Source organism: Chanos chanos, chromosome 12, assembly GCF_902362185.1.
Source record: "Chanos chanos chromosome 12, fChaCha1.1, whole genome shotgun sequence".
Lineage (NCBI taxonomy): Eukaryota > Metazoa > Chordata > Actinopteri > Gonorynchiformes > Chanidae > Chanos > Chanos chanos.
The window spans coordinates 6,589,451-6,610,571 of NC_044506.1; the positions used below are offsets into that span (position 1 = coordinate 6,589,451).

The 21,121-nt window shown below is 42.5% G+C and overlaps 4 protein-coding genes and 3 non-coding genes across 7 annotated transcripts in view; 6 read left to right on the plus strand and 1 right to left on the minus strand.

The window, feature by feature from the left end:
- The window catches only part of cratb (carnitine O-acetyltransferase b), a 9,053-nt gene extending 8,566 nt beyond the window's left edge, over positions 1-487 (plus strand). Inside the window, exon 15 of the mRNA XM_030789005.1 lies at positions 17-487. Coding sequence (XP_030644865.1) covers positions 17-220 — 204 coding nt within the window. The 3' untranslated portion in view covers positions 221-487. The remainder of the gene's footprint in view (positions 1-16) is intronic.
- Positions 488-1,696: 1,209 nt separating this feature from the next.
- Positions 1,697-6,410, plus strand: ppt2b (palmitoyl-protein thioesterase 2b). Its single transcript, XM_030788433.1, has 8 exons — positions 1,697-1,876; positions 2,974-3,127; positions 3,517-3,612; positions 3,915-4,022; positions 4,961-5,044; positions 5,356-5,440; positions 5,693-5,747; positions 6,056-6,410. Exons 1-8 carry the CDS (start codon positions 1,697-1,699, stop codon positions 6,197-6,199), a joined length of 906 nt encoding a protein of 301 aa, XP_030644293.1. The 3' UTR covers positions 6,200-6,410.
- A 2,215-nt stretch (positions 6,411-8,625) lies between these two features.
- Positions 8,626-12,232, plus strand: rps5 (ribosomal protein S5). Its single transcript, XM_030788730.1, has 6 exons — positions 8,626-8,691; positions 9,395-9,500; positions 9,872-10,081; positions 10,701-10,829; positions 11,447-11,545; positions 12,164-12,232. Exons 2-6 carry the CDS (start codon positions 9,396-9,398, stop codon positions 12,230-12,232), a joined length of 612 nt encoding a protein of 203 aa, XP_030644590.1. The 5' UTR covers positions 8,626-8,691; position 9,395.
- On the plus strand, positions 9,634-9,769 carry LOC115825831 (small nucleolar RNA SNORA3/SNORA45 family). The gene has a single exon (XR_004025787.1). It is a non-coding gene; the product is annotated as a small nucleolar RNA SNORA3/SNORA45 family (small nucleolar RNA).
- On the plus strand, positions 11,010-11,144 carry LOC115825833 (small nucleolar RNA SNORA3/SNORA45 family). Its single transcript, XR_004025788.1, has one exon. It is a non-coding gene; the product is annotated as a small nucleolar RNA SNORA3/SNORA45 family (small nucleolar RNA).
- Positions 11,852-11,986, plus strand: LOC115825830 (small nucleolar RNA SNORA3/SNORA45 family). The gene has a single exon (XR_004025786.1). It is a non-coding gene; the product is annotated as a small nucleolar RNA SNORA3/SNORA45 family (small nucleolar RNA).
- Positions 12,233-13,545: 1,313 nt separating the features above from the next.
- Positions 13,546-20,528, minus strand: ddah2 (DDAH family member 2, ADMA-independent). Its single transcript, XM_030789394.1, has 5 exons — positions 20,023-20,528; positions 19,325-19,513; positions 17,370-17,489; positions 16,365-16,508; positions 13,546-13,692 (listed from the first exon to the last, which is right to left on the minus strand). Exons 1-5 carry the CDS (start codon positions 20,311-20,313, stop codon positions 13,576-13,578), a joined length of 861 nt encoding a protein of 286 aa, XP_030645254.1. The 5' UTR covers positions 20,314-20,528; the 3' UTR covers positions 13,546-13,575.
- Positions 20,529-21,121: the final 593 nt, after the last annotated feature.

Below are 21,121 nucleotides of genomic sequence, written 5' to 3' on the forward strand. Positions count from 1 at the left end.
ATCCGCTCCACTCCAGGTTCCTTCCGGCACAGACAGCGTGATGTGCTTCGGGCCCCTGGTTCCGGACGGCTACGCCGTGTGCTACAACCCACAGCCAGACCACGTGCACTTCTCCATCACCGCTTTCAACTGCTGTGAGGAGACCAACGCTGAGAAATTGGCCCTCACCATAGAGAGCGCCCTCTGTGACCTCCAGGGGTTACTGCAACCCACAGTGTAGAGTTTGGGAGAAAACAAATGAAAGACATTGGATCGGAGGGAAAATGGACTGGTCCCTCAGATTGGCTGCGTAGTGCACTCGGCCAATGAAAATAAAAGGGCTTGATGATTCGGGGGGGGGCTTCTGGGAGTTTGCTTGCTTCTCATTGGCCCACGTGTTACAGTGTGAGTCTATGGGAATATCATATAGTGTACTGCTAGTGTGCATTAAACAGAAGGGGTGCTACACTCATGCACTTGAAATGAAATGTATTATGTTTGGTCCATTTGTGGCCTTTAATGCAACAATGCTGCATTTTGAACTAGAACACATATGCAGTTTAAAATGGAGGTTTTTTTTTTTCTTCAGCATTACCCCTCACAAACCAAAGTTTGCAGGTTTGCTTCAGAGACTATGGAAACATATATGTATGTATGTATGTATGTATGTATGTATGTATTTTTTGGGAACTCGTATGGTAACTAACAGGTCTGTGACATGTGAAGTTCTGAAAAAAATGCGGCAAATTACGTGTGATTGATTAGGGTACCCACAGTAGCAAAGGGTTCATACACTTTGAGCAATACGTTTTTATGCACCAGTGATGTGCTAATAGCCACAGTTTGAATAGAAAGAGAAAACTATGTGTTGACAGACTGTTAAGTCTTAAGCCCAGGACCAAATGCAATGAAATCTGTTTTTTGTTTGTGTGTCTGTCTGAGTGTGTATGACGTTCAATGTGGCTTCAATAAAGTCAGTCATGAGAAACTATTTGCTGAAGGGAGTTCAGAATCACTTTTCACATCATCTGTTGTTGTATTGGACTAGAGTGTTAAAAAAAAAAAAGTTTTTTGAACCCAACTTTTTTTAAAAAAAATTATATTCTTGTAATACAAAATCCATTTTTATAGAATTTTAAATAATTTTTAGACTTTGAATGAGCCAACACCATGCAACCGAGCAGTTGCAAGCATCCTGCAAACTGAATTAGGCTGGCCTTGATTACCACCGTATTAGTTCGGCCATAGAAATGACACTTATTCAGTTAAAGCGACGCGAACAAAGCGAAGCTCTCACTGGTTCATTGAATTTCAGGAGAACCTCAGGCGGACTGGCCCTGCACCTTAAAGAGTTGGTGCCGGAAATGACCTCAGAGGCGGTCCTTCATTTGATCAAGATACCGGAACAAACAATGGAAAATGCAAATAATATTGCGAGGTGTACATAGGAAAAATCACATGCTTGTTACTTAACCGTGGTGCACCTATCCAGATGATGGATTAGAAAAGTGCTATGATGCGTTCGTTTTTAAAACTGGGTTCATGTAAAGGGAGGACGATATAGTTCACCAAATATTAACGATTTTAAACGTCTTGGTAGACTTTTAGATAAAAAAGGGATTCTCCGAAAAGGATACACTCACTGCACACTTTTATCATTTTTAAAAATTATTTTATTATTATTTTAAATATTCATATTAAGTCAGTGAGCGAAATTATGAAAGGGAACTTGTGGAAAATACTGAGTCGAAGGGAACACAGGGAGACACAACTGTTATGGTCTCTCTTGGGTATCTGTTTTCTTTCCTCGGTGCTCGGGTACAAACCGGTGGTTATCGTTCACGGACTTTTCGACAGCTCCGCCGACTTCGTGAACTTGCTGCGTTTTATAAATCAGGTATGTGATCTTTAAGGTACCGACAAAAGAGTGCCCGAAGAGGCAGAACCCTGCAGCACCTTCGCTCCTGTATAGGTCTGTTCTTGGCATTTGTCAGTATTAACCTTGAATATTTGTCTTATATTGTATGCGTATCTGTGGTCTAAAAGCAAGCAGCGGGAGTCATGATAAGAAATCAAATACCTCAGGAAAATATGTTGTAATCTCTTTGCATTCACACACTGCTCTCTACCGTTTAAATTCTGATTAAATGACTTCAGACAAGTGCGAGCTTGCATGAACAAGCCCAGGATGTTGTCGGGTATTCATCAGCTAATGGTTAACATGTACCCTTCAGATAATTGCCAATCTGCTGATAAACGTTGCGTTTCAAAGACCACTGATCTTTTAACACCTTTCACTTTTTTTCAGATCCTGATCATCTCATTAAATTACAGATAGGCTAAACGTTTTTCAAAATCAGCAAATTGCTGCTGTGTGTATATCCTGACAAGCTAATGTCGGTAAATTGCACTATATATTAAGGTTATGGTCATCTCTGTAGGCGTGGTAGTACAGCGTGTACATATCGTTCGGTCAGAACATGTACAACGCCAATGGTTATATACAGAGATAGAACTGCTGTCTTTGGGATTAGAAGACATAGAGACACTGTAGAAGAGAACTGGACTATCACTCTAGGTCTTTGGACTCCTGCAGTCTTTACGTGCCCCATATTGTGTAAGCCAATCATATTTCAAGTTGTCAGCATCGTTACGACGGTCTTGGATACCTTGTTTATTATCAACCTATAAAACTATAACTCCAGGACTACCGTTTAGTACTGAGGGTTGTTTATTAACCAAAATCGATTTGGAAAGTAAATTACTGGAATCACAAGACTGTTTACAGAGACCACAAATAAAGTTCTTCTTTTGCTGTTCATCATGTGTTTAGACAAAAAAATCTTCTAGAATAATGTCATAGAGGAAGAGTGGAGTTTCCTGGGCCAACCTCAGCTCCATTCCATGTGGTTTTGCTTGTAACAGTATATGTGTCAAGCAAGCTCATCTTAGCATTTCTTTCTTTCCCTTTCGCTTTTTTTTTTTCTGTTTCAGTCTCATCCAGGTACTAATGTGTCGGTGATAGATCTGTTTGACAGAACTGCCAGTTTGGAGCCACTATGGAAACAGGTGGAGGGCTTCAAGGAAGCCATCTATCCCATAATGCAAAACGCGGCAGAGGGCGTCCACTTCATCTGCTACTCGCAAGGTCTGTAGCACACCCAAAGTTTGGGTGTTTACGGGTCTGGGGGAAAAAAAAAAAAGTTTAGTGTATATGTGCGAAATATGCAAAGTCATATTTAGAGAAATGTGTAGTCTGCGGCGTTTGCATCATCAGAAACAATATAATTTCGGTGTTTTTATCATTCTAGGGTTAGACGTTGAGTACAACAATACGGCACGTTACTTGTTTTTCTTTTTTCTTCAGTGTTTTTCACCTCATCCCTGACTACGACTTTCTCCACTCCAACACTCTCCTGCCATGAGAGTGTGTCCTGATTTTTTTTTTTTTTTCCCTTTTATTGTGTCACGTACTGACGGACTGATGGACTCATGCCTGACGGACTGGTGCTTTGATGAACTGTCTGTGTTTTTCAGGAGGACTGATATGTAGAGGGATCCTCTCTACACTTCCAGACCATAATGTCCACTCCTTCATATCCCTTTCCTCTCCCCAGGCTGGGCAGTACGGAGGTCAGTCACCAACACGACCCGTAAACTAAAGCCAGAGAATATAAGGCACAAACTGCTTGTTTGGTTGAAATGTGTGTAGAAATCTTGTACAGACTACTTCAGTAGTTTGATGTACAGCCTGTTTGATAAAAACTGGCTTAGAACATGGTTCTCTCTGAGACCTAATGAGTTGGGTGTCCATTAGCTGTTTAGTTTGCATTAGTTAGTGGACTTAGGTTTTGGGAGGGGCAAACTTGTTGTCTGTTGAGAACCTGTCGCCTGTTGGGAACTGAATGTTTTCCTCTTTGTGGTTTTTATTTTAGACACGGTCTACCTGAAGTATCTCTTCCCAACATTTGTCAAAGCCAACTTATACCACCTGTGCTACACGGCCGTCGGGCAGAAAATATCCATCTGCAATTACTGGAATGGTGAGTGGATAGTTGGATAGATAAATGTATAGATAGATCGATGGATGGATGGGTGGACGGATGGATGGATAGACAGGTGATTGGATAGGCTGAGCAGAAGCCTAGATAGCTTATTGGACGACTAAAAGTGGCCCAGTGCAATGCTGGATGAGAGGATGAAGTGGTGAAGCAGATCAGTGTTTCCCAATCCTGCTCCTGGGGACTCACAGCCCTGTTCATCTGCAATCTGTGTGTCACACACCTGATTCAGCTGATCAGGGACTCGATAACTAACTGATGAACTGAATCAGGTGTGTTAAAGCAGGGGGACACCTGAAATCTAAAAGGTGCCGGGCCCTGGCTCCCAAAAGGCAGGTCTGAGGTGTAACCCATGCCTGCCAGTGACATGCATACCCAGTGGAGGTGGGCTGACTGTGAGGAACAGGTTAAGCATGTTTGGTTTGCCTGACTCTGTGTGTTGTATGTGACTGGTGGTAGTCAGCCGAGGACGGGTTTTCCACCCAGTGAGAACCCTTGGGGAAGAATCATATGATGTCTGATGCGGATGTTCCCAAAAATAAACACGGGACTTTATCATGTGGCTGGATGGGTGTTTTTGAGCTCAGTTTAAACACGACTTGGAGGATTTCTTTATATTCAGCTTACACGCACATTTATTTGAGTCAATCTAAAAACTCCATTGTGTGATTTTAAACTGCTTCACATCTTGTTAATGTCTATTAACAAGCATGTATGGCAGTCAGTGGATCTTCCAAGTTCATGTTTCTAATGTGTTGTGCATGTCTTTTTGTATTGTGAAGTCAGAGGAGAAATTAAACAGTGTGAATGCTGGTCTCATGGTCTCATTTTGAACAAATATTGTTCACATGTAGTCTTAATTTGCTGATCTGTTTTTCCATGTGTGTGTGTCTGTGTGTGCGTGTGTACATGTGTCACAGATCCCCATCACAGGGACATGTATGTCAATAGCAGTGATTATCTGGCCCTGCTGAACAGTGAGAGACCTAACCCAAACGCCACAGGTCAGAGAGACTTCACACTGGACTCTAACACTAAGAATGTCTAATCATGTTCTAGTGATGGATATGCAAGAGTCTGTGTCAATGACCAGTTTAGAAATTCTGTGTGTAATGCTGACTCACTTGTGTCTACTCTCGTCATTAACTTGTTTCCAGCTGGTAGAGCTAGATCCCATTTTTTAAAAATATATTGACTATCTTAATCTAAGCCGTTTGTTGTACAGCCTCTCATGAGTGGTGAGGTGTTGCACATTGCTGTTAATGTGTGGTGCGTCACATAATTAAAACACATTCGTCAACGTTCCTCCTCACAGTTTGGAAAAATAACTTCCTGCGCATTAAGAAATTAATCCTGATTGGTGGACCAGATGATGGGGTGATCACACCATGGCAGTCCAGGTCTGTCAGTTCTCTTGTAAAGTTCCTTTTACGTAATTCTGTAAAATTTTTCTACTTCCCCCCTTTGCTAGGTTATCTACCCTTCTCTCTCTCTCTCTCTCTCTCTCTCTCTCTTTCTCTTTTCCTTTTCTCTTTCTTTCTTTCTTTCTTTCTTTCTCTTTCTTACAGTTCAGTGACATGCAAAAACCTTTTTTGATTTTGTTTAGTTTGTTGGCCCCCAGTTATTTATGTCGCTTGTTTCTATTCACACAGTCAGTTTGGTTTCTATGACGATAATGAGACGGTGATAGACATGAAGAATCAAGAGGTAAGTTACTTTTTGTTGTTCATTACTCTTAATGGACTTTGACTGGGAGTTTGCTTAGCTGTTGTCTAGATGTCATCGTGTTCATGGATGAACGAGCTTTGAGGCTTTTATGAAAATCACTTTCATCAATTGAACCGAAGCCTAACCTCCTTTAATTTGTAATGACAGAGATGTAAAACCAGAATCTCATGTTTTATTTATTTCTTTCTTTATTTTCTCTGTTCAACCTGCATGGGTTGGAATGAGAGAGAGGGTTAGTTTTTCTGTTTGAAGCTGACTCTGTCTCTCTCTCTCTCTCTGTATGGCAGATGTTTCTGAGGGACTCCTTCGGGTTGAAGACGTTGTATGCTCGCGGTGATCTCGCCCTTTGTTCTTTAGCAGGAGTGGAGCATGTCATGTGGCACTCAAATGAGACCGTCTACAAAACTTGCATCGAGAAATGGCTGATATAGAATACACACACTTACTCACACTCTCTCTCTCTCTCTCACTCACACACATACACACGCACATAAGCCTCCATACAACTTTTAGAACAACTTGATAGTGGAGTGCATAATCTTACGGATTTTATACACACATCAGTCTTGTTCATCTGTGTTTATATTGCTGCTGCACAGAGACACAGGCTTTTATCAGCACTCACCTCTGTGTGAGTGAATCATACACATTTCTACCTTTTACACGCATATTTCATTTTTTTTTTTTTTTTTACAATGTGCAAAACATGTCAGTGTGAGAGTGTGTGCGCGTGTGTGCAGACACACACACACTCTCTCACACAAATACACACACACACACACACACACGCACACACGCACACACACTCACACACTCACACACTCACACACACACAAACACACACAAACACACACACACATTCTCACAGACACACACACACACACACACACACACAGACACACCCAGTAGTGCCTGATGGGTATCATCGAAGCCCAAACTGCCCTGTTTGTTTTTCATAAAAAGAGAAAGGGATTTTCATTCACAGTTTTAAGCTGAAATTGTTTAGTTATTATTGTTATTATTTTTTTGTTTGTTTGTTTGTTTTTTAGATGTTCCTTTAAACTTCCGTGTCTTGAATTGTTTTGTTTTTTTTGGAAAAGTGTGAATTGCCTCTCCAGTTTGCTGCTGTGGAAGCATGCCTTTTACAGTTTGTTTTAGCGATTTTACCGTTCGTTGTGTTTGTGTACCTAAGTGCTATGAAATGCTATGACAGTGCACGACACACATGCTTAACTAAGGGGGGGGGGGGGTGGATAAAAGGGAAAGCATGGGTAAAAGGAGGGAAGGGAGGGGCAAGGGGCTAGAAAATATCAGTGCTATATTAGCATGTACCATACGTAAAATACCTCTCATTTCCTGTAGAAGAGCTCTCAGGAGTTGTCTCATTCGTCTGTGTTGGGTTTTCGTTTGGTTTGTTCAATGGCGCGAAAGGCTTCTGAAGTGCTTTTGTTTGCTGTCGTTTTACTTTAAGGAATGGTCGGCAAGAGGATGTTACAGATGCGTATTTAAGGGTTATGTGTGAAGGGAAGACTTGTATTTTTGGCAAGGGAAAATATATATATATATATTGACTATACATACATATACATATATATATATATATATATATATATATATATATATATATATATATATATATATATATATATATATATATATATTTAAAGGAAGGCAAGGGAAGAAGCACAAGAAGCTTCATATTTTACAGATTTGAACCTTACATGCTCTTTGGATCGGTAAATGTCTGGTTGTAATATCTTTTATGACAATGCATATCATCACAGTATTATGTGTAGATGTTTTAAACTTCATTAGATTTCTGTTTAAGATGGGGAATCTGTTTAGATAAATACACTAATGTTAAAGGGATAGAGAATCTGTGTTTAGCCATCAGTTTAATTAAAATACAGTTGCCACTTTCTGTGGTAAATTCTGTCTTTACACATGTAGCGAAGTCTTCACACTTGAAATAACGTTGTTAAATAACATGTTGTTTAGTTTTGTAATGAAATGAAGCAACTTAACAAGTGTGCTTTTCAATTTTGTACTGGGACACGAACCTATCCAGAGTCACTGTGTATATTTTAAGTAGTTGTAAGATGCTTGTGCAATGTTGTCAACACTGTCCTTTATTCAATTAAACTATCAGTTTGACAGAGTGAATTAATCCGATTTCTGATTTGTTTGTTTGTTTGTTTGTTTAGATCAGTGGTTCTCAACTCCAGTCCTGGGAGGCCACTGTCCTGCACGTCTTTATTTTAACTCTTCATTATCAGTTACTTTAGCTGATCAAGGGCTTGATGATTAATTGATCGGTGGAATCCGGTGTGTCAGTCCTGAGCTCAGGAGAGTTAAAATGAAGACATGCAGGACAGTGCCCCCCCCCCCCCCCCCCCCCCCCCCCACCACCACCGGTTTAGATGTTTTACAGAGTTAATACTAGATTTAGTTTATTGGATTAAAATGGCAAGGGCAGTCATTATAAAGAGGTGCAGAATCATCTCGTATGTCATTGCCATGTATTTCCTATGGGGTTGGCCTAAGGTGGAGACATATAAACCCATTTAACATTTAAAACAGAGTTCTGTCAGTAAGTGGGCCACATATTTCCTTACAAACAGAGAACGCTCTAATCTTGCTTGAGTGTGCATCACTGTGGCTTGTACCTTGAACACGGCAGTTATATTCATCGGTTTTATTACCTGGTTGTGTGTCACTGACGTACACTCTCCATGGCGTAACAGAAACCATATAAAATATGACATAAGAACGATCAACCACATAATAAACTACTATTCCCATGAAGCTGATGAAAACCGGAAATTCGAAACAACATTTCCGCCGGAGAGGATTTCTGCGCAAGGCGCCTGAGGAGGGCCCTTTTTCCGTCTCTGAGAAGTGTGGTGTGGGACAGCAAACACAAGTGAGTGAAAAATATCACAAATATTTTATCTATACATCGTCCAAATCGAATGTGAGTGGGTTGTAACGGCGTGCAGTAATATTATACACCAGAGAAATGTAGTTTGGTGCAGTTTTTCATCGCCGAAATTTCATTAATAACATAAAATGTCTGCAATGTGTCCTCCGGTGCCCATGTGTTAGTGAACTACCGCTAGCATAGCAACACGCTAATGCAGTTAGCTATCCTACGTGGTCCAACAATTTACTAATTTTAGTTTCACTGACAGTATGTTGTCATACAAGGGCACAACTTGGCTATAAATAGTGGTCAGATAATGCCCCATAGTTAATTATAATTTCGCGACTTTGTAGATGAACAGGAAGGCTAATTGCGGCCTACTTCTGGATCCAGCGTGTCCATTTTCAAGCCCTCGCTTACCGCGAGTGAAGTCGGCAGACCGTAAATCTCTGGTGTAGTTAAAGCAACTATGTGTTCGGTTTTAAGTAACTGACCCCGAAATTGGTTTGCTCGCTGGAGTTAGTAAAAACCGACTGACAAATCGCAGCGCCGGCTGTCTCTCTGCGTGGAACCCAGGCTGGTTGTGCTCGCCAATATTTCCGTTTTCAAGTCGGTACACTGAACTAGTGGATGATACTGAAGCCAGCCCCAGTGGTTTCGCCATTGTGTGATCTATAGAATTTTGTTTAATTTTTTTCTTTAGAATGGCAGAGTGGGAAACCGCCCCCGCTGTGGCTGAGACCCCAGAAATCAAGCTGTTCGGCAAATGGAGCACCGACGATGTTCAGATCAATGACATCTCTCTGCAGGTGAGTAGACGCTTTGGCGCGTTAAATAGAATTCTGTTACTTTCTAAAAATCGACACTGCGCGTCTTTGCCCAGTTAATTTGGTTGTACAGGGTTCTGTAATTGCATTCGGTTAAGACATTTATTGCTGTTGAAGCGAGACTAGAGTCACATCCTGACACCTCTCTCATTGTCCTGGTGTGCTAGAGTCCTCGCAGAGGAAATTTTTCTCTGCTTATTCATTGGCTGCTGCTTCATGTTGCCCAGCCAATCACCAGCTCAGATACATTGCAGATGAGTTCGATTCAAGCCTCAAATAGTCTCAGAAGTCTTTTGGTTCTGCCAAAGAAACGCAACCGTATTTTTTTTTCTCTCTGTCCGTTTCCTCCTCAGGATTACATTGCTGTGAAAGAGAAGTACGCCAAGTACCTCCCACACTCTAGTGGGCGCTATGCTGCCAAGCGTTTCCGTAAGGCCCAGTGCCCCATCGTGGAGCGTCTCACCAACTCCATGATGATGCACGGCCGCAACAACGGCAAGAAGCTGATGACCGTGCGTATCGTCAAGCACGCCTTCGAGATCATCCACCTGCTGACCGGAGAGGTACGTACAGCCAAGCACACAGCCCGCTGTGTCGAAGACGGGGATGATTTCACCAGGCCTGGATATCTGTGGTCATTGCGTATGCGTCGAGTCACACGGCGTTAGCTGTAATGGAGTTATAATTAAATTATGCTGTGGTTTACCGTTATGCCAACATTTAGATGGGCAGTAGCCTAGTGAGGTGCGCAGCCAACCAGTCAGAGGTGTGTGGGGTGGGAAATTCACAATCAGCACCAAAGTGCCTCTTAGTAAGGCACTTAACTCATTAAATGAGTGAATGTAATGCATATTATATGAGTGAATGTAAAGTGTAACAATGCGATTTAGTCATAGTTTGTTTCATGGTACTTTTAAAGGTGTGGCCTCAGAATTGATTGCTTGTTTTGTCTTAGGCAGCTGGTTAGTGGACTTAAGTGTTTTGCTCATAAAGCACTCTGGATTAGTGTATTAGTTGTCCAGAGTGTGTGTGACTATCACATTTTCATGCTCCCTTTCTGTCCTGGTTTACTGGAGTTCTCACAGCGGGCTCTCTGTATTCATTGGATGTTGCGTTGTATTATACAGCCAATCACCAGTTTGGAAACATCCTCAAATTCAAATCTTCCTTTCTCTCTCTCAGAACCCACTCCAGGTCCTGGTGAACGCCATCATCAACAGTGGACCTCGTGAGGACTCGACCCGTATCGGTCGTGCCGGTACCGTCAGGAGGCAGGCTGTAGACGTTTCCCCTCTGCGCAGAGTCAACCAGGTACATCACCACACCCTTGCATTTGTTTTTTTTCTCCCCTTGTACCCATTTAACGGAAGAATGTTGCTCACTAGGAAAACCTGAATGCGAGACCGCGCATTCAAATGTGGTTCCTCATTTGAGGCTTGTGTAATGAAATATTCAAATACAGATTGTAAATGTAGTTTGAATGAAACACAGGGCGAGACTAGAGTCACATCCTGACACCTCTCTCATTGTCCTGGTGTGCTAGAGTCCTCGCAGAGGAATTTGTCTCTGCTTATTCATTGGCTGCCGCTTCATGTTGCCCAGCCAATCACCAGCTCAGATACAGACCTTGATAAATCACAGTTCTTTTCACTAAAAATCTCAGCTGCTCTTATGTTCTGTGGAAGGATAATTTATATGACAGCTGATTAAAAAAAAAAGGCTTCCTTTTAGTCCTAAGTACTCAAATACATTAGCATATAGTCAAAAGTTGACTCTGATTGGAAGTGCTAGATACATGAAAAATACCTTTCTAAGAGGATTGTGTGATGCACAGAGCTGCAGATTTAGTTCAGGCTTCAGGCCGTTTGAATTTGAATTGCCCTCGGAAGGTGTCCAAATAGGCTGACCGCCTGTGTGTGCTTTCCCAGGCTATCTGGCTGCTGTGCACCGGGGCGAGAGAAGCTGCTTTCAGGAACATTAAGACCATCGCTGAGTGCTTGGCTGACGAGCTGATCAACGCTGCCAAGGTAAGAATACTACCGCGTCTGTTTTTAACGCCCTCTTAAACGACCCTCACTGGATTAGGCAGTTTGGAATTGCTCCGGTTGTCCGTGGCGCATACATGCTGCTGAACTGAGAACAGTCAATAATAAATGTTTTTAATTCCTTGTAGTATTTCACTGCAGAAATGTATACTCATTGGTGCTTAATAATAGTCTGTGCATTTGCTAGTAGTTATTTGCAGGACTTTGATTATTAGATCTCAGTTTTAGGTCTCGAGTTGTTGAAAGGAAAAAAAAAAGCCACTTTTAGTAGAATTCAGTGGCTCTCAGAGCGAGACTAGAGTCACATCCTGACACCCCTCTCATTGTCCTGGTGTGCTAGAGTCCTCGCAGAGGAAGTTTTCTCTGCTTATTCATTGGCTGCTGCTTCACATTGCCCAGCCAATCACCAGCTCAGATACATTCCCAACTGAAGTGTTCCAATGTGAACCCATTTCAGTAAATTGTACTGGAATCTAGCTGTATTAAAAAAAAAATGACCACAAAATGACTTGATATATTTTTATTTAACCATTGTAGTCATGTTAAAAAAATAAGCAAAACTTGAATGAACAGCTCTTTGAAATGTGGTGTTTTTTTTAGGGCTCATCCAACTCCTACGCCATCAAGAAGAAGGACGAGTTGGAGAGAGTGGCCAAGTCCAACCGTTAAATGTTTTTTTTTTGCTTTGTACAAAACACGGTGGAAATAAAACAGAAGAAATTTCAAAGTGGTGCTGTGCTTTGTTCTTCTGGTTTAAGTGTGGTGGTTTTTCTTTCAATTTCACACAATTCATTGTTTGCATTGACGGTATTAAACATATGAGGAGACCATTAAGACTTGGTAAAGTTTCTGGGATGGCAAAGTTTTATATATTTAATAATTCACTATTACTCTAACAGAAAACTTGAGCAAGGGGGAGATTAGCTTTCAATACTACGGAAAGAAAAGACAAGAGATTCTGCTTGAAAATCAGGAATGACACATACATACTAATGGAATGACTAGGTAGTTAGACTGCGCTATAGTGATCTATCCAGGAACATAAGCATATACTTTTTTTTCCCCACTTGAGACAGCTGTGAAATATCCTAATATGCATCAAGTAATTTAACAATATATGTTCATAATATTGTCTGTCTGCTTCTCAAGTATAAACATCACTGCGTTGTCAGGGGAGATGAGGTAAAACGGAACAAAAGACAATATTGTGGCTAAATGATTGGTCAGGATGATCAAGATAAACCCCTCAGCCAATGAGGAGGCAGGATTGGCTGTAGGTCAGGTCAAGTATAAAGCACATCTATCAAAAGCACCCGCCGGACCTTTGACCAGAGCTGAGAGAAGACGAATGTTACAAACAGCGGCAGTTTAAAGGGTTTATTTATCTCCATTAGAGTGTCAAGTCTCAGCATTTAGCATTGTTACTGTTACAGATTATACAAACGCAGGAGTTCACTTTGCTCCTAACCCCAAGAACCAGCTGTTCACTCCAATGCCAGACACACACAGGGAGGTGCTGCTGAGGAGGAAATGAGAACTAAAAGACGAGGATCGGGGACAAGTGACAAAGAGTTAATGAAACAGTGATGCGCCACGGATGTGTGAGAAACCAGCTCTGACCGGCTCACGTGAGAATCTGCTGGAACGGTCACGATCGGCTTTTCAGACGAGCTGTAAAATTCGGAATGATTTGAATGTGAAAATGTTAATTCATCACGTAGTTAAATGCTGTGGATGTGTGTGTTGTCAAATCGGTTTGCTCTAAAGTAGCTTTGTCTCCTAACCTTCTATCCCTTTTTCTTTCCCCTTTTTCTTGTGCATGAATCAGCATGACGATGTCACTGGGTGTGAAGAGCCTTGAAAGAAAGGATGTGATTATGTCTCCACCTAATCTTTGTTTAGGGCAGTGGTCACGTCACGGGGGAGAAGGAGGTGGGGAGTGCACACCATTTTAGAGTTTGGTCATTTGGTGTGAGTGGTGTGTGTGTGTGTGTGTGTGTGAGGGAAAGCGGTTAGTAATGTAGTTTTCTATTGATCAAGAGGCAGAAGGAGGACAACGACCCCCCCAGTTTGACGGCTTCGCTGCAGGCGGTGGGGAGAAAAGTGTAATCCGTCAGCTTCTGGAACATCTGAGAGAAAGAGAGAGAGAGGGAGAGATTTAAACGGCGGCCAATCCATTAACAGGCTAGTAATTAGCCTAAACAAAAGCATCTGTTATAGTGTCTGATCTGTAAAAATTCCCACATTTTACATAGAGCACTCAGAGTAATGTAATTTATTCATGGTCTCAGTCATTCCCTGCACAACTATTAAACTAAACACACACAGTGAGGCTCATTTTTCCAAACTGAACTGTAAAAATTTAAATTCTCTTATAAAAAAAAAAAAAAAAAATCAAGCATATTATTAGGACATATCTGCTACTTCTCCAACTTATACAACACATCATCCCTTCTCAGTTTTTGTGGTGAGTTCAATCAAAAGACTAATCAAGACTTTTTTTGAGTTGACGGAATGCTGTTACAACAGCAGACCAGAAGAATCCATGGCCCAGGTGCTGACATAAGAAAGATGATCGTGCCTAAGCGAACCACAGTCAGACACTGCACTGGACTTTGTGGACCTGGCAGGCTATCACCAGACAGTATGTAATCAGATATGAATGCAGCAGTATGCACAATCCCAACCACCAACCTAAGTGAAACTGACTGAAACAGACTGATACATGCCTCAGCAGCAGAGATGGAGGACTACAAAACCCAAGATGCAACCAATCTTGGATGTCATCAAGTTAACTCCAAAAGGGTATAATGATCAAAGGACATGTTTTGGCCACTGAAGAAACACAACATTATGTCGGTAACTGAGCCCCTGGAATCTACTAAAAAAAAAAAAAAAAAGGCTGACGGCCAGACTACTGTAGAAACACACAAAGGCCAAAAGAATGACGTCCTCCTCTCCAAAGAACCATTCAAAAGTATGCTGTCAGTTACAGCGCAACAAAACGCCAACCACAGATCCAACACTGAAACCGAGCAGTACTGGAAAAGAAAAGCTAATGAGAGAAAATGCCATCACATACATGCCCAGTAGCTAAGAGACCTTAAAAGAGAAAATTGCAATCTCCAGATCCAGGAACGAGTCTAGCCCAAAGACACAGTGACTCAGAGACCAGGCCAGAAGACTGAAAACACCACATGGGTCACCTAACAGACACACAGGACAACCACACAACCCTGGAGATCCTCAAATCACAGTGGAACCACGAGGCGGAAATGAGAAAGACAGCAATGTCGATAGACCTCCGGAATGACACAGGTCCTAAAGAGCCAGATGAACGGGAGGAACGAGATCAAAGCCGCCAACACATATACCTCACCACCTGTCATCCGATACCCAGTCGGCACGATAAACTGGCCAGGAGAGCAAGACCCATAGACTCCCAACGCACAGAGCACTTCACTCAAAATCCAAATCCAGACAGTGCGCACCGGTCGGAAGGAGGGGGGGGGGGGGGGCCTAGAAAGTGTCAATGCCACTGTCCCAAAGCGGAACATGTAACACAGTATAATCGAAGCAACGGCCCCTGGAGGATGATCTACTAAGAAAAAGCCAAAAACCCTAAAATAGGGTAAATGTGGATAAAGTGGAAGAGGTCGAGGTGGTGCGGCGAGATAAGCCCGCTGTGGAATGTACCACTGACGGACAGCAGAGGTGGATCAGTGACATGGGGAAATCTTACCCCATGGCTGGAAAAGCACAATGCTGTGAGAGGGAGAGAGCGAGAGAAGCGAAACGCAAAAAAAAAAAAAAAATTACGTGACAATTTGTACTCGATGTTTGTCATTTACTACATCGCATGTAGAACAGGCCGCGGTACGTCGTGCATGTTCGAAATATCGGCCAACCCCTAACTGAAAGGTACACCCGGTGGCAGGGATTGTACACAGGAACATCCGTAGGGAACAGAAGGATGAACAGGAATAATGTCTGGACGAGCCTCAGTCCTAATGGGAGACAGCACAAAAAGCGAGACTTCCAGATCTGAACAGGTAAACAAGTAACGGCTAACCGACCAGATATACAGAGAATGGATGAGGAGAAGAAACCAGCTGTGGTGACAGATGTGGAAATCCCGAGTCATGGTAACATCAAAAAACAAGGAAAACCAAGGAAAATATCACTGACTGAAGGAGGAACTAGAGCGCATACAGATAGTGAAAACCAAGGTCAAACCAAGGTCATCCTACTGATGATGGGAGTGCTCTCTGCTGAAAGAGAGGCTCCAACAGGTCCCAGAAACAACAACACTGGTCTCAGTACAGCAGAGTGAGATCCTACAAACAGCAAAAATACTGATGACACTGGTCTCAGTACAGCAGAGTGAGATCCTACAAACAGCAAAAATACTGTGCTGCACACTCAAACTCCTAGGCCTGTTATAGGAGGCCTGTGTCTTAGGAATATACCACCCATATATAGGCCTGTCTTACCCTTCATATATATTACTCACACACACACACACACACACACACACACACGAGTACCCAGACAGAATGATAGATAAATAGACAGACAGATAAACAGATAGACAGATCGAGAAAGACAGACAGATAGATAGAAAGACAGAACATCAAAGTTACATCTAATGTGTTCCTCTAAATAATTAACACACTACAAACCAAAGATGCAGCAGTAAAAAAAATCTTTGTGTTTGCCATATTAATAATAGCCAAAATGAGTACAGGCCACAGAGCCGAGTATGTCCATCATGAAGTTGTAATACTCTCCACAGACTCACGGGGGTGCTATTGGGGCATTCGTCTGCGGTTGGGTGGAGGAGATAGTCCACCTTGGCGGGTCCCTTTACGTATATGCAGTTAGCAGCCTGGTCCTCGGGGACGGTCAGCACGTCATAATGATGATCCGTCAGCTGCTCCATCACCTACAACAGCACCAGAAAACAACAACTCAGTACTAATGAGGTTAGCAACCATCAGTGCCCAGAGTGTGTGTGTGTATGTGTGTGTGTATCCCCTTACAGCCCTGAGGGAATTCAGCAGTGTATTATATACAGCACGTACAATCACTGTCTTCAGGTCTGTCTCTGTCTCTGTCTCTCTCTCTCACACTCACACACACACACACACATCTTAAACATAGCTGGAAAAGATTTTGAATTTGAATATTGAATATTTTTTATGGACCCTCTAAATAGTCCAAACTGAAAAAGCTAAGCAGCGTTTCTAAAAACTGTGGCCGCATTAAAGTGTTGGCTTTTTCCTTAAGGGTGTATTGGGTTGCATTTGTGAAGAGCTTTATTAGCTTATTAGATTGGTAATGCATATTGCTCATAAGCAGAATGTTCTGGAAAATGAGAAAATGTGATAAGAGCTATCTCCATCTCCTTCAAAATGCATAAAAGTCCATCTTCATTTATATTTCAGTCTTTTCTCTGTATGTAAATCAAGTCAACAACACACATATAATTACACATATTCATTTATACACAGATTGGTGTCATCAATCACACACACACACACACACACACACACTCACACACACACACACACACACACACTCATATGTATTCATGTGTATTTCAGTCCTATCTCTGTGTATAAACCAACAACATACACGTTGTCATTTGCCGTGAATGCTCAATACAAACAAAAGAACTGATTATACATCATTTGTTTTGTTTAAATCTTACATAAACACACACTACAACTAACGCAGGTGTGAGTTTGTATAAATCTAGGTCGGTATAACTTGAAGACACACACACACGCACACACACACACACCCGTAGTGTTTTCTTGGCTCCGTCGGTGTTGCTGATAATGATGGTGTCAGGTCCGCCCATAGAACAGATGTTTTTCAGACGAGAGCCGCCACACACAGGCACGGTGGACACAGCAAAGTCCTGCACAGAGAACACACAGTCACACACAGCAAAGTCACACAAAGCAAAGCCCTGCACAGAGAATGCACAGTCACACACGGCAAAGTCCTGCACAGAGAATGCACAGTCACACACAGCAAAGTCACACAAAGCAAAGCCCTGCACAGAGAACGCACAGTCACACACGGCAAAGTCCTGCACAGAGAATGCACAGTCACACACAGCAAAGTCCCGTACAAAAAACACACAGTCACACACGGCAAAATTACACACAGCAAAGCCCTGCACAGAGAATGCACAGTTAAACACAAAAAAGTCCAGCACACACACAGAACACACAGTCACACACAGCAAAGTTACACACAGCACAGTCACACACAGCAAAGTCCTGCACAGAGAACGCACGGTCACATACAACAAAGTCCTGCACAGCAAAGTCCCACAGACAGAACGCACAGTTGCACACAGGATATTAACTCTATCAGATTACACTCATCCGATACATGTGTCAAAAATACATTACATTAAGAAACATTTATTCATCTAGCAGACGCTTTTATCCAAAGCGAATTCCAAGACAGGCAGAACGCAAACGAAGCATAGAGCCATTAAAGAGCTGACTGTTCCCTAAGTGCAAACACTAAGTTTAGTATGAGACCAGATACACATGCAGGAACGCTGAAGGAAAATAAGAGAGTGGATTACAAGTGGGTCAAAAAGCCCCTTGTAATGTAAACTATCAAGTACCAAATGTGTAACAAATACACGCAAACATCCTTTCCTTTTCAGTGCACTGACCTTAGGACCAAACGGTGGAAAAAAAACTGTATACAAAATGGAACAGATATTGATAAATACATAGAGAAAAAAAAAAACCCCACACATACAGCACTAGCATTCCAGGACTGACACTCAAATTCAAGCAAACTGCCAATCAAATCACGTCAGTTAAACCTTCCTCAAAGGGCTCACACAGCTATACTAACAGGGGTGGGGAAAATAAGACATTTTTCAAATATATCATTTAATTACCAATATTTCTTTTATTGATTTAATGTTCTATTTTAGATCTTTTATTTATATTATTGACTTTTTCATGGGCCAGTTGGATAGGGTGAGCTCATATAAACAGCTCTTTTAACTTAGCTGAAAATTATATTGAATTTAGCATTCGATACAGAAATACCAGTATTTATTTCTGATCATTGTTTATTATTGTCTGCCCATCATACAATCTTGGCTATGCTTTATTTACTACACGGGGTGTTGACAGAGCTGAACATCAGTTACTGATCATGCACGCAAGCACAGGACACATCCTTAAGAAAGAGAGAGAATGTCTCTTTTTGCAGACCACACCCTGTGAGGTTTTGAATACCCAAATCCCAAAGGTTTACTAATAGACTTTGCCAATACATTCCAGTCAAATGATGCACTGAGAGGTTCTCTGGGCTTCTGAGGACACTTCTGCTATTCAGACTGTTCAAATACGTTTGACTGAACAGAAAATTTGAGGTTTATTCTGTGAACATGCCTGGTTAAATCATGTGAAAACACACATGCGGCCTCACACACACACACACAGACAAAGACACAGGACACACACACACAGAAACATGCACACACAGACACATGCACACACGTGCAGTGACCCCATTAAGTGCTTCTAAGACACTTAGCTGGGAGCAGGAATCAATACAAACAGGGCTGCTATGTTGTATACTATCACAAGCACACAGGACAAACCCCTCGATTAACCTTATTGATCCAAACCACACGCACACACAGACACACACACACACACACACACAGACACAGACACTCTTTCAGTGATACTGCCGTGCCAGGATGCTCACTCTGAAGGTGTCGGCCAAAACCTCAGCTCCGCGGTGATTGGTGTGTGAAGAGATTCCCACGAAAAACTCTCTTCCAGTAAAGAGGACGTCGCTGCCTTCCAGCGTGGCCCCTCCAGAGCCTCCTTCTTCCACCCCCATCTCCACCACAGTCAGGTTCAGCTCCGAGAGCACTTTCCTCACTGCCTCTGCCTGGATACAAAACACCACACACACACGCCCACGCCCACACACACACACACGCATGCAAACACACACACACGCACATACACACGCACACACACACACACGCACACACACACACAGGGAATGTACTCTGAATTATTAAATGTACCCTATTAAAAAGAGTGTGCAGTTGTATTACTAAATAAGGACTTATCTAATTGGAAATAGTACAGAGAGAGAGAGAGAGGGAGAGAGGGAGAGAGGGGGGGAGAGAGAGAGAGAGAGAGAGAGGGGAGAGAGAGAGGGGAGAGAGAGCAATAGCTTATTTGTGTGTGAGAGTGTACATGTGTGTGTTAGTGTAGTTCCTCTCACCTCTTTGAGATTCTGCTGCAATTCAGTATTGTGTAATTGTGTTTCATAGTTTGGATGTGTATGAGTGAGTGTGAGTGTGTGCATATGTGAGAATGTGTGAGTCTGTATGTCTGTGTGTATATGCGTATGTGTGTGTATGTGTGCGTGTGTGAAGATGTCCTTACCTCACTGCGTCTCTGTTGTTTCCATGGTCGTGTGATGAGCGCTGTGTCTCCCTGGATCACAGCCACATCTTCAATCCTCCAGCTCTCCGACAGGTTGGGATCAGCCGGAATCTCGATCAGCTGGAGCCCCACTTTCTGCCTCAGAGCCCCCGTCAGCACCCCAAACTGACGCTGCGCCTTAGCCAGGTCTACCTGCACCTCCTCTCCTCCCTCTGCGAGCTTCCCAAAGGACTCTGGGATACCTCTCACCACGGCGTGGGTAAAACGACCATATGGACACACATTAGCCATGATGGGAGGAAGACTGAGGTGTCTCGTTTTCTTGAGTGTGTGTGTGTGTGTGTGTGTGTGTGTGAGAGCTGTTCTGGCTCTGTGTTCTACCACCAGTCTGGATGGATGGAGAGTGGGTGTTGGAGTATGTTTAGGATGGTTTGGTCTGGGAATCTGTGAACCAAAACCGCAGTGCCAGCCGGGCACTAAGCGAACCCGCTGGGCACAGACCGTGGCTCTGTGGAGAGAATGGAGTTCATGCAGAAGATTCCAGAGAACCACTAGTCTTCCACCTCAAAATATATACTTACTCCTAAACTCTACACATTTCTTTAACTGTGTCTGTGTCTGTGTGTGTGGCAGTGTCTCCCCTTGATTATGGCCTGAGAGAGGGAGGGAAAGAGACAGAGAGACATACAAAGTCCAAAGTAAAAACAGGGCAAATCACACAACATATTCAAATAAGCAGTTCCTTCATCAATGTCTTCTGCTCCGAAGAACGCGGGAGGACAGCCAGTCCCACCGTCAATTCCATACTCAAGTCATATCCCAGTAATCCCTGGATACAATGCAATCCAAGACAGCTCACTGATATTGAAATTGCATGTATTGTTTTCACTAGAATAACTTGAAACATTTCGTTTCTTGAATCAAGTATCAAACATATTCGAATTGCCATGGTCGTACTCAGTTAATGACGACAGGTCTATGAAAATAAGAAATATTTAGATCTATGTCTGTTACACTCATATGACAGTTATCTGATTTTTCTTCCCCACGAAGTTAAGTCACCAATCCGCGAGAAACACAAAATTCTTCTTTCACAATG

Coding starts and splice junctions, on each gene's coding strand:
- ppt2b (XM_030788433.1), top strand. CDS start 1,697: ATGAAAGGGAACTTGTGGAAAATACTGAGTCGAAGGGAACACAGGGAG. Junction 1,877..2,973: donor TGCTGCGTTTTATAAATCAG/GTATGTGATCTT, acceptor TTTCTGTTTCAG/TCTCATCCAGGTACTAATGT. Junction 4,023..4,960: donor CATCTGCAATTACTGGAATG/GTGAGTGGATAG, acceptor CATGTGTCACAG/ATCCCCATCACAGGGACATG.
- rps5 (XM_030788730.1), top strand. CDS start 9,396: ATGGCAGAGTGGGAAACCGCCCCCGCTGTGGCTGAGACCCCAGAAATC. Junction 9,501..9,871: donor TCAATGACATCTCTCTGCAG/GTGAGTAGACGC, acceptor TTTCCTCCTCAG/GATTACATTGCTGTGAAAGA. Junction 10,830..11,446: donor CTCTGCGCAGAGTCAACCAG/GTACATCACCAC, acceptor GTGCTTTCCCAG/GCTATCTGGCTGCTGTGCAC.
- ddah2 (XM_030789394.1), bottom strand. CDS start 20,313: ATGGCTAATGTGTGTCCATATGGTCGTTTTACCCACGCCGTGGTGAGA. Junction 19,514..20,022: donor AACAACAGAGACGCAGTGAG/GTAAGGACATCT, acceptor TTTTGTATCCAG/GCAGAGGCAGTGAGGAAAGT. Junction 13,693..16,364: donor AATGCCCCAATAGCACCCCC/GTGAGTCTGTGG, acceptor TCTTTCTCTCAG/ATGTTCCAGAAGCTGACGGA.